The sequence below is a fragment of the Pyrgilauda ruficollis genome, unplaced genomic scaffold, assembly GCF_017590135.1.
Source record: "Pyrgilauda ruficollis isolate IOZ18807 unplaced genomic scaffold, ASM1759013v1 scaffold42, whole genome shotgun sequence".
Lineage (NCBI taxonomy): Eukaryota > Metazoa > Chordata > Aves > Passeriformes > Passeridae > Pyrgilauda > Pyrgilauda ruficollis.
Genome location: NW_024525712.1, coordinates 3,318,492 through 3,330,310, shown reverse-complemented (window position 1 = coordinate 3,330,310; position 11,819 = coordinate 3,318,492). Strand labels below are relative to the sequence as shown.

General features: G+C 43.8%; 2 protein-coding genes across 4 annotated transcripts in view; both read left to right on the top strand.

Annotated features, from left to right (window-relative positions):
* Positions 1-104: 104 nt before the first annotated feature.
* Positions 105-8,476, top strand: RSAD2 (radical S-adenosyl methionine domain containing 2). 2 transcript variants are annotated; one of them, XR_005956001.1, is made up of 7 exons: positions 105-739; positions 924-1,085; positions 1,527-1,756; positions 2,591-2,740; positions 4,438-4,470; positions 5,030-5,249; positions 8,405-8,476. XR_005956001.1 is itself a non-coding variant. In XM_041477925.1 (6 exons), exons 1-6 carry the CDS (start codon positions 421-423, stop codon positions 5,192-5,194), a joined length of 1,059 nt encoding a protein of 352 aa, XP_041333859.1. In that variant the 5' UTR covers positions 105-420; the 3' UTR covers positions 5,195-8,258. The 2 variants fall into 2 exon arrangements, 1 of the variants encoding a protein (XP_041333859.1); XM_041477925.1 differs by lacking the exon at positions 8,405-8,476 and having other exon boundaries at positions 5,030-8,258.
* Positions 8,477-9,463: 987 nt separating this feature from the next.
* RNF144A (ring finger protein 144A) overlaps positions 9,464-11,819 on the top strand; it is a 62,227-nt gene continuing 59,871 nt past the window's right edge. The window contains exon 1 of one of the 2 annotated variants that reach the window (XM_041477843.1): positions 9,464-9,619. The gene's annotated coding sequence lies outside the window, so the exon portion shown is untranslated. The remainder of the gene's footprint in view (positions 9,620-11,819) is intronic. The other variant, XM_041477847.1, reaches the window with a different exon arrangement.

The following is an 11,819-nucleotide window of genomic DNA, read 5'->3' as shown; positions in this document are numbered from 1 at the left end:
CTCGGTGCCAAGTTTCGCTTCTGGAAGAAGGGAAAACGAAACCGAGCTGTTCCCCGCGGTCCTGCACGGCGGGGCGGGACGGGCGGGGAGGGGAGGCAGTCACCGCGCATTTAAGCGCGGAGCGCCGGACACCCTGCAGCCTGCGAGCCGAGCCGAGCCGGGTCGGGTCGGATTGAGCTGAACCGAGACCAGCTGAACTGATTCCAGCCGAATCAAGTCCAGTCGAACTGTTCCCAGGCGGGTCCGAAACCGCAGCGCATCCCGCCGGGTCCGAGCCGAGCCGGGTCGGATTGAACTGAACCGAAACCAGCCGAACCGACCCCAGCTGAATCAAGTCCGGTCGAACCGTGCCCAGGCGGGTCCAAAACCGCAGCGCATCCCGCCGGGTCCGAGCCGAGCCAAGCCGAGCAGAGCCGAGCCATGCAACTGGCCCTGCTGGCCCGGCTGCTGTCCGTCGGGCGGGCGGTGCTGGCGGCGCTGCGAGGGCGCCTGGGCGCGCTGTGCTGGAGCCTGGCTCCCTTGACCCTGTCCCTGTCCCTGCCCGGCTGGCGGGACTCGCCCCCCCGGCCGCAGCGGGAGCAGGAAGGGGACGAGGCGCCCCCGACGCCCACCAGCGTCAATTACCACTTCACCCGGCAGTGCAACTACAAGTGCGGCTTCTGCTTCCACACGGCCAAGACCTCCTTCGTGCTGCCCCTGGAGGAGGCCAAGCGGGGGCTGGCGATGCTCAAGGAAGGAGGTGAGTCCACGGAAGGTGGGTCTGGAGGGAACCGGGGAAAGGGAACCCCACTGGACCAAGTGCCGTGGAAAAAGTTATCCCGAGTATGTCCCTTGTCCCGCTGCTGTGGGGCACTCATAACATGGAACAGGAGCAGGCGACAGGCGACAGAGGCTCATAGCATCTTTCTTTGGTCCTTCTCTAGGAATGGAGAAAATAAATTTCTCGGGAGGAGAACCGTTTCTCCAGGACAAAGGCGAATTTGTAGGCAAACTGGTCCAGTTTTGCAAGCAGGAGTTGGAGCTCCCAAGTGTCAGCATTGTTAGCAATGGCAGCCTGATCAGAAAGCAGTGGTTCAAGAAGTACGGTAAGGAGGGAGACTGGGCACAGCTAAACTGGCAGGGCTGGGGAGCCTCCATGGGGCAGCCTCACCCCTGGATGGGCTTGCGGCAAGCAGGAGATGGTTTCTTAGCGCTTCATTTATAGTAAATGCAACCCAGATGTAAATACCAGTGAAACAGTGTTGATTATCTGTTGTAAAGATAGGCATTACTCCACAAAAACTTCTTGCTATAATGGTGTAATGAAACAATAGTTCCACTTGTTTCTGTAATGCTGGGGACACACACACAAGATACATGTTGCAATGCTGCTGTTGATGTGGCTTTTGTGGTTGATGGGATGAATTCACAGAACTGCATTTACCCAGCATTTTGTGACAGATGACAAGGAAGTGAAAGTAAGAAGAGTCCTGACAGCTTTTAGCTGATGGACTGGATATTAATCAATTTTTAAAACTTGTTTTCAGGTGAATATTTAGATATTCTGGCAATTTCATGTGATAGTTTTGATGAGGATGTCAATGTTTTAATTGGCCGTCGTCAAGGAAAGAAGAACCATGTGGAAAATCTGCATAAACTGCGGCAGTGGTGCCGAGAGTATGCTGTTGCTTTTAAAATAAATTCAGTCATCAACAGATTTAATGTTGAGGAAGATATGAATGAGCAGATCAAGGCACTCAACCCTGTGCGCTGGAAGGTAAGAAAGTAATATATACCATATGTTTCCTGTTCAAAGAAAAGTAATAATGAAGTCCTGGAGTTGTCTGATCCTCTATTGACCTGAGTTTTAGCTCCAGCTCCAGCTTGGGCTGGTGTTAGGAGCCTTCTTGCCAATTTTGCATGGTGCTGAGATACGTTCTATCTCATTCTACACTTAAATGGAGCCCATAGGTCAAGAATCTTTTTTTTGGTTGCGTTATGTACAGAAAATTACTATTTCAGTGTGTGTAGATCCAGGTTGTTTTAGTATATTAAAATTAGCACAGAAAGCTTTTAACATGTGAATATATGTTATGGTGTAGAGAAAATTAGGAAAGATTACTGAACAATGATACATTAAAGTCAATATATTGTTAGCAAGATATAAGTGTATATTAATTTTCTTTTACAGAGTATTAGAGGTTAGTGTACACGTATTATTATTTCTTACTAGAAATAAGTTTGAAAATGGGTACATATAATGTGACATAAATATGGGAGAATTTGTGGAATAATTTCTCATTATTTTTCTCATGGATATTGTTATAGACACAGAATGACTCAGAAAAAAAAAAAAAACCACCAAAAAACACTGAAAGTGAAATCTCAGATAGTAAGGAAAATAGTCATTTATAACATTTAGAACTCTGTAATGTTAATTTACAAAAAATAAATCTGCACCATGCCCTTTGTGGAGTATTCAGTTATCACGAGTTGTGTCATTTTGACTCCACTGACAGAAAAATTAAAGACATTGCTACTGAGACTGAAGTCTCTTATCCTCAAGGCAAGTGAAAACATAAAGTCTTAACCAGGTGCTTTCTTTGTCCAGGTATTCCAGTGCCTGCTTATCGAAGGGGAGAACAGTGGTGAGGATGCTCTAAGAGAAGCAGAAAAATTTGTTATCAGTGATGAAGACTTCGATCGATTCCTGGATCGCCACAAAGATGTCTCCTGCTTGGTACCTGAATCTAATCAGAAGGTAAAAATGAAACTGTCCCTTTGTAACTTTATTTTTAAATAATGCTAGAATATTTGAAAGGAACAAGAAACTTTCATGGTAATTAATACTTTCCCTATTAATAGTGGCTCAGAAGAGGTTCAGTACAACTTTATCAGCAACTGCTTTTGTTATGGTGGAAGCCAAGATTTTAAATTTTCTTTAAGGCTTTTCATTGACAACAAAGTTATTAGTGGAAGAGGAAAAACTCATTGTTCCCAGTCCTGTGGACCCCAATGGGAGTAGTCTTCCTGACTTGGGCACAAGATCCTGAAAATTTCAGAGTTAATGCAAACACACTTTATAGTCTAAGTATAGTTTCCTAGTAGATATTGACTGTGATGTCACATTATGCCAGAGTCATCAACCTACATGAATAAGCATCCCAATCAGCATTATATTGGGTACTGAGGAACAGTACCCAACTAATTGCACTTTTGGGTAATCCCTCTCACAATAAAGTTGCGTTTTTAACATTTTCTGTCTGAACTCCAATTTTGGATTGCACACTCAGGCTCTTTATTCAGGAGAAGACTCCTTGTGCTCCTGCAGAGCCTACCAGTTAACTTGATCAGCTGCCATCCAGCTTACATTAGTCACACTAAAGGACTTTGGTGCCTAAGGTGGAGCTCAGGCCATTTTGTAAATGCCTACAGACCCTAAAGATAAGATGAGGGGAGTTAGAAGACTCACTGTTCGGAAAGTTTATGAATTAAGTGAAGAAATAGCAATTTGAACCAAGTTCAGGAATGTGTTAAATCTCCCATCTTGTGTTCCTTTTCCTCTCCAGAGATACGGACTCCATTTACACTTTACTTCTTAATATATATAGAGGTCAAGTGAGCAGACTGGGTTGCCTTTGCTATGTAAGACCTAAAAGTGAGGCTGTGCAGTTAGCATTTAAAGCATTTGGTGAGAGGGAGCACTCATCAGAGAAAGGGTTAAGATGAGAACCCAGAACTGTTTCTACTTTTTTTTTTTTTTCTTCATAATAGAAGTCCTACAAAAAAGGCTTCCCATGGTAGGTTTGGTTCCAGAAGACTGTTTTTGATTTCTGGTAAACCTGTGTGAAAGATGAATACCAAATTGATCAGATTTCCTGTTCTACATAGCAGCAATCTCCAGCTACCCAGAGAATTTTAAGGAGGATTTAGGAGATGTCCATTTAGCTAAGCAAGCCTGTCTTATTTCAGCTGTTGTTGGCATATTTCTTTGTGGAGACCTGAGAGCTTTTTTACCTTTGAGCCAGCAGAACACCTTTGTTTGGTGGGGTTATAATTAGACATTCCAGTTAAAATGGTCATGTCATTTGTTTGGAAAATGGCATAATCATTCCAGCATGCAAAACTCTAAGTTCCTCTGGTGTAGAAGTTAATAGAAAACTTGGATATTATTTAAAACACCTTTGTCCAGTTGGGCACCCACATTTCACTTAGACACTGGAGAGGTAATATTCCAGGAATAACTAGTTTATTCATACATATAGTTTTTCTAGTAATTCTGTCATTTATGTCTATAAATTTCATCCAAGCTCACTGAAATAGTGGTGATACAGCAACTGTTTAAAAGATTTGTATCAGACCTTGAATGAATAGTTGTTTGTTTTGTCCCTCATTTTCAGTGGAATAGAATTTTGACTTGTACATTAATTTAGTTTTTTTTGTTTTGATCTATTACAGATGAGGGATTCATACCTCATTCTGGATGAATATGTAAGTCTTTTTTTGATACATGGTATTTGTATGCTAATATATGTATGTATAGAACAGTGATAACCAGTTAATTTACTCTGCATTCTATAAAACAATTTTACCATGTAGTACAAGGAACAGGTGTGATTTATGCCCATCAGACATGTTGTGAACTACAATATAGTATGATTTAAGGAGGCATTGCCATCAGCCTGCACACATAATCCTTGCACCACAAATCTTAAGGTGTAGATATCTACTTTTGCAGGACATCTTTGCTTTTTTTCTTTAGTATAAAAATGCAGAACTTGAAAGTTAAGTTTCAGCGCGCCCACTTAGTTTACATGTAACTGAAGTGACAACATTTAATCTTCAAGAATTATGATATTGCTTTGTTCCTGCTAAGATATGTCACATGTCTAACCATGAGTTTCTGAGCCTTCTAAGGACAAGAGTGAACCTCTTCATGCACTTGCGTAGGCTTTGGTGGAATTGCAGCGCAACTTGCTTAAGTCTGTAGAAAAATTAAGCTTTTGCAAACTTTCTAACATCTTATCATCTTATCCATCTTACGTTCCAGATGCGTTTTCTAAACTGTAGAAATGGACGGAAAGAACCTTCCAAATCTATCCTGGATGTTGGTGTAGAAGCAGCTATAAAATTCAGTGGATTTGATGAGAAGATGTTCCTAAAAAGAGGAGGAAAGTATGTGTGGAGTAAAGCCGATATGAAACTGGACTGGTGACTCAATATACTGTGTTAGGGCAGTGCATTCTGTAAAAATAGGTGTATCTTTATAGGTGAGTGTATCTAATGCTTTTAACTACACTTGGTATTTTACACAGACTGATGCTCAGTATAACTCTACATGTGAATATGTTACACGCTTTCTAAATGCAGATTACATTGTCTATTACTTTCTTGAGCACGACCAAACACTTTCAGAGCTTTCACATGAACAGTTCTCTGAAATAAACTTTCTAGTCCATTGCACCAAGGAATAAAAGGCAAACTATTTTTATGAAATACTACATGAGTGTGCATGCCAGATAACAAGAAAAATAACACCCCAAACTCGAATTCATTCTAAACAGCTGTAATGATGGAGAAGTCAAAATTCTTATCAGGGAACACATTCTGCCTGTTTCTCAGGGCAGGATGGATTGCAGTTCCCGGGTAGATCACTGGAGGGCCAGCTGGCAGGCCTCTGGAAGCACCTTCTGCTTTTTTCAGGGGTAATAGAGGGTCAGAATCCAGGAATCTTTAAATAATAATGTATCTAAAAGGAAATCAAGGTGAAAAAACTGGCAGTTTTTATTCTTTAACACTTAATTGTAACAGCATTTTCTCCCTCTCCTCTGTATACCCACATGATATTTGCAAAAATGTTGGGGCATGTAATTTTCTGTGAAAACATATTTTTAGTCATGAAAATATTATATTCATCCATCCTAAAACCTAGAGGTACATTTTACCTAATGATAAACAACATCATATTTCACATTGAAAATGCCCTTAAAATATTTGTTCTAACAAATATTTACAGGGAAACATTGTTTTAATTTTATTAGTATCTTAATTTTCCTTTTATCTGCAAATATTGAATTATTATATTAAACTATTTTTGAACTGTGGGCATATAGTTGCGATGAATATTCCTTCTCAAACTAATTAATACCATGTAGAACAACCCAACATATATCTAATGTTGCCTTCTAACTTTTTATTTTGCTAAGGCATGAAACTACAAACAACAAAGTTCATATATCAAGTATATCAAGCAACCTTATTTTAAAGGTTGTTTGTCTCAGTAACTAATTAGCTTGCTGGTTGTAAACCTGCAGACTTTAAATGAAACTAATTTGGTTTTGTGGGAGCTAGCTTTGATTTTAAGAGCACGTAGCATCAATATAAAATACAAAAATTTTTAAAAAATCCCCAAAACCTGAAAAATAATTTAATATACTGCCCTTGTTCTTGGTTTTCTGGCAATTGTTATGGCTTTATAATTGCACGTTTTCAAATTTAACTAGTCCCATCCTCCCTCTGTCTGAAAGGCAGGGATAGGCACTGCACAGAGCAGAAGTGAGATGGCACTACTCATTCATCCTGTCCACTGAACTCAATGTCTGGACTGTCTCACACATTTAAATATTTGCAGCAGTTGGGAGCCAGCATGAATTAAATATACCACATAGAGAAAATGACACCTTATTCAATTTTTTTGGAAATGCTAGTTGATTTTTTTAAAGAAGTTTTTGGAAGAAGTGTTTTGCATTCACCTAATGCATCTTCAAAGTTGAAGGGGAAAAATGCTTAAGTAGGAGCTATTATTCTGTGTAAAGGAAAGTGCTCCTATGAATACTCTGTGAAAATGGTTCCATTTATAATTCCTTCAGTTTCTATTTTTACTATCCTAACTGTAAATATACTCAGTGGTGCTCTTTTGTCCCTTTGTATTTTGCATTTTGCAATCACAACACTTCCTAGACACTGACATTTCAGTATTTTTTTTTCTTGTATTAACACTAAGTGACATTTAAAATGTGGCCCACACACAGTAACCCCACAGTCTTTTGCCAGCTATTTCACTGACCTTGGCTGGAGTTCTCCCTGGCTCTATGGGCAGTGCAAATTTATGTAACTGGGGTTTGACTTCCCCTACTCAAATATTAAATCTGGTATCTTCCCCAGTACCTACACCCACTGATAGGAAAAAAAACATTTTCCTTTGTTGTTGTCTCAGCCCCAGGATGGGGAAAGATTTAGTGCATCAATGTACAAAAAAAATCTACCACCCTGCAGCTTCTGCAGAAAATGCCAGCTGTAGCACAGCACACAGATATGAGGTACACAAACTCCTGTTCAGATCCAGAAATCCTGCCATTCTTTGCTTTGCATTTTACCCTACAAATGGCTATTCTTTTGCTTCCTCTGTGCCTACAGAGGAAACTGCAGGAGAAACAAGAAGGAGCTGAAAATGTCAAAATCCAGTAAATAATGCACAGACATTTAAGATGGCTTTTGTTAGAAGGTTCTATGTGTTACCTTCTTAAAATGTTAGGGAATTCACATCACCTCTTATTACCATATATAATTAGTAAAAGGTTTCTGCTCTGTGTGATACTCCTTTTCAAAGGAAATATGAATTGTGTATATTGGAAATGAAGAATCTCACATTACAGTTTGAGAGTAATTTAAGTTAATGTACAGCTATTGGCATTTTTATATGCAAAACTTAATGTTGTGTAAAACAACAAAAATTTGGCTACAGTTGATGAATCTAGTTTATTAAAAAAAATAAATTATAAACACAGTTCATATTGGACCAAAAGTGGACTTTGGGCTTTCGTTATATATTAGGGGCTACCTTTCAGTATGGGACTAGAAAAATAAAACAGAATTCAATGGGGTTACTCCCAGGCTTAGTGATTACAGGTATGTTGTGATCCTGAAAATCAGGATTAAAGTCTTATAAGCACAGGTATGCTTAATTGTATCTTTGTGTATAATATCATAGTATTGCAGCTAAGCAGTTGCTAAAGATGCTGAATTGGGAAGGAACTGACACTGCATTCTACTATCATTATACAATTGTTTCTATTTGTAAAAAAAAAATGTAGAGAATGAGTGTTTGGGAGGATGACTTCTGATAAAATTGTGACTATACCCTGGGTAAAATTGTCACTTAGGATGCACTTTAGGATGCCCTCTTTTTCAGTGTGAAGGATCCTGATGTATTTGAATGTTACAAATGAACAGTTTTGGACTAATAGTGTTAAATAATTAGTGCTACGTATTTCATGAGTGTGTTGCACCTTTCAATAAATGTTTCTATTTTCCTAAGTTTCTCTGTAATTTAATTTTTTTTTCTATAATACAAGCCATAGTAGCAGAATGTGTGGCTGCATTCCAAAGAGATCTGTAATTCTGGATGCATTGAGTCTGTATTTAGCAGGGGGCTGTTGCACGGTGCCAAGGGCAGCATCGAGGCCGAAATGGAGAACAATGGTAGTGATTCTCCTCGCGATGAAAGGCACTTGTTACAAGCCTGAGTGGACTGCTCTGTGCTGGGAGAAGACAGTTCAAATACCTTGTGCTGTTCAGATGACAGCCGACACGAAAAGCACAGCTATCCATAAATATCCGCGAACAAAAATAAGATTATCTTCTGTTATGGTAAATAAGAGAGAAAAGACAGTCTATTTAGAAGACTGAAGACAAGCAGCTTCTCAAGCTCATCTTCCATCTTCAGGCTCGGTGCAAACTCTTGTACTGGACCACCTCAAATTGAGCTTTTCACGGTATTTGGCCGAGAGTGAGAGGATGCTTAGCGTTTTACGCCCGCTCTGCCATTCCCCGCACACTGCGGCGCTGCGAGGGGCCCAGCGCCGTGCCGCAGCGAGATGCTGCGGGCCCCGTGCCCGGGGCTGCTGTGCTGTGCGTGTCACGCCGGGGCGGCTGCTGGGCTGAATCCGCCAGACAGCTCCCGTTTTCCCGTTTTCCCGTTCTCCCGTTCGCCTCCCCGCTCCGTGCGGCGCCTGCCGCAGGAGCACCGGCCCTTGAATGGCGACACTCCTCACAGACACCGACAACAGGGACGCTCGGACAGCTCCCGCAGAACAGCCGTGCTCGTCATGGTTTCCGTGCCTTCCCCTCCTTCCTTCCCTGGCAGGCAGGACAAGCCCCTCGCCTCCTCCGCACAACCAGCCCCGTTGTTCTCTCTGCCGCTGACGGACCTGCTGGGCCCATCACGCCCAGGCAACTCGAAGTGCTATTGCTTCAAGCAGATGAAAAGCCTCACGGTACAACCGGCGGCTCGGCTCGGCTCGGCACGCCCGGGCCGGCGGCGCTGCCAAGCGGGAAATCCCGGGATCCCCGCGCCCGCGGCCGGGAGGCGCCTCCCGCCGCCGCCAGAGGGCGCCGCTGTGCCTGGCGCGGCGCGGCCGCTTCAAAGTGGGCGGCGGCGCGAGCGCGGCCGTTAAACCCTCCTCCTCCCCCGCCGGAGAAAAGACCGGGAGCGCCGCCCGCCGCGCACACTCCGGCTCCGCGGGGGGTGGAGACCATGGTTGGGGCGGCGGCGTCCTGCCGCGGCTCCGCGGGATAGCGCGGGACAGCGCCGCGCACCGCCCGCGGGCCGCCCCGCGCCGGCAGGGGCTGCAGCGGCACGGTAAGGCAACCGGGGCGGCGGGAGCGGGGGCGCCGCCCGGGGCGGTGGGGCAGCGGGAGGCGGCGCCGGAGCGCGCGGGGCACTCTCGACCCCTCTACGTGAAGGGCTGTGGCGGGCGTTCCCCGCGGCGGCCGTATCCCTGCCGCTGCCGCCCGCCGGGAGCCCCCGGGCAGCAGGGCGCTGTGCCGGGAGCGGTGCCGGGCTGCGGGGCGGGCACGGCGGGACGCAGGCTGCCCGCGGGAAGCGCGGCCGCCGGCGGAGCGCCGCGTCGGGGGCGTACTGACAGCGGCAGCTCGCCCCGCGTGTGCTCTGTCTTGGGGCTTCCATAAACGAGCGAAAACGTCTCGAAAGAGCCCAGCGCTCTGGAGTGCGGTAGCCATTCTTCGGGGAGGGGGAAATAATGAGTGTAGGGGTCTGTGGAGTGCCACCTCCAGCCAGGCTCTCAGTACGAGCGGAGTGTGCAGCCTGGGGAGAAACCAGATCGTTTGGGTTGCAGGGGTGGAAGGAGTAGGAGTAAGGCTCGGGTTTTCCTTCGCGGAGCTGAAGTGATGTTACCGTTGACTTTGGCTGAGCTGTTGGAAGAACCCATGGGTGCGATAATGAGGTTGTCTTCCCACCCGCTGGATCAAGGGTATCTTGTTCCTAAACAGATCAGGCCCTACATCATATGTTTATTGCTTCTATAGTACTGGAACAGGGAGTGTCAACAGGGCAGGCTGATGGAAGAAGATACCAGCTCTTTGAATTTTTTGCTGTGTTCTTGGAAATACTATCACTTCTGCCCTGGAACATAATATTCCTGTTCTATAACAAGCATCAATGATGATTTATAAATAGATCCGTTTGTTTATATTGTTCCCCGTGTAGCCAAACAACTGTTTACATTGGGAAATGGATTGCTTCATTTCACATTAGCTTATCAGTGCTGGCCCAGGAGTGGCTAGGCTGAAGTTACATGTTCTTGGGCAGAGTGCTACTGGAGAGATTACATCAGTACGTTAAACTTCTGGTGGCTGGCTTATCTGCTTGTGTGTGCTTCTCTCACAGGCATAGGAGGCTGGTGAAGGGGTGATTGTGGGGTTAAAAGAGTGTGTGGGGTTGTAGTACAGTGAGGGGGAGATTTGTGCCTTTTAAGGAAAATGGTTAGTTTATTCTTTAATGGGACTTTACAATGTGGGAAAACTTAGGTTACGTTTTCCTGGCAGTGAGGTATCAAGGTGTCCTGACATGAAGCTTGTTAAATACCCAAGAGAAGCAAGATCAAATGAGAAGAGTGGTGGTAGGAGGGAAAATACTTCCTTTTGTTTACGAGTGTCATGAAAACGACAGGATTTTCCCCATGACCATCTTTGCCCCCTGGGATGAAGTTTTATTTTTTTACTTCCCCCCTTTCCCTGACCATCATGTCTCATTATCATTGTCCTCTTGTGCTATCTGTGTATTACGAGGGGAAAAACCATTTGTGATTGAAGTAATAGTACAATGATAGATGTTTCAGTTTGATGTAACTGCTTTGAATAAGCCATCCTTTATGTAAAACAGGGTTGATTTCCCCTCATATCTAATTCACTATGATTCATATCCTAGGAGCTGCTAGATCAAATCATGTGTTTGTTGTCTGCAGTTATTGTAGTTTTTTGCCCTTGAAGCACAGTTTTGAGAGTTACACTTTTACACTATTAGAAGTAACAATTACAGACTGGGGATTTTTTGCCTGATTCAGTATTTCAAGGCAATAATTTGTGGGGGAAAAAGACTACATAGTTGCTTAAGTTCTTTGGTTTTAAGTGTGGGTTGTGGGTTGGTGGAGTTTTTTTCCCCCAATACTATGTTCCAAGTATTTGTCAGATTTCGTGTGGGTTTTTTTTATAACTTCTGACAACTTTTCTTTCAGTTAAGCCAAAAGACAAAGCTGCTGTCTTAAACATGAGTTTTGGCTGCAGTGTCATACAGTGGGTATGAATGGCTTCAGTGTATCTGCTGTATTTACAAGAATGCTCTCACAGGCTGGCAGAAAACTTGCATTTGCCCTCCCAGTGCTGATTCAGGGGAAATAATGGCTCTGATCATCCTGCAGCCTGGTCAGCAAGCACAGACCTTTTCTCTCTTAGAGACCTGGTGCAGCAGGGGAACTGGAACCTGTTATACTTATCACCATGTTTCCTGTGGATTAGTATCAATAGTTATGCAATTAAGTTAG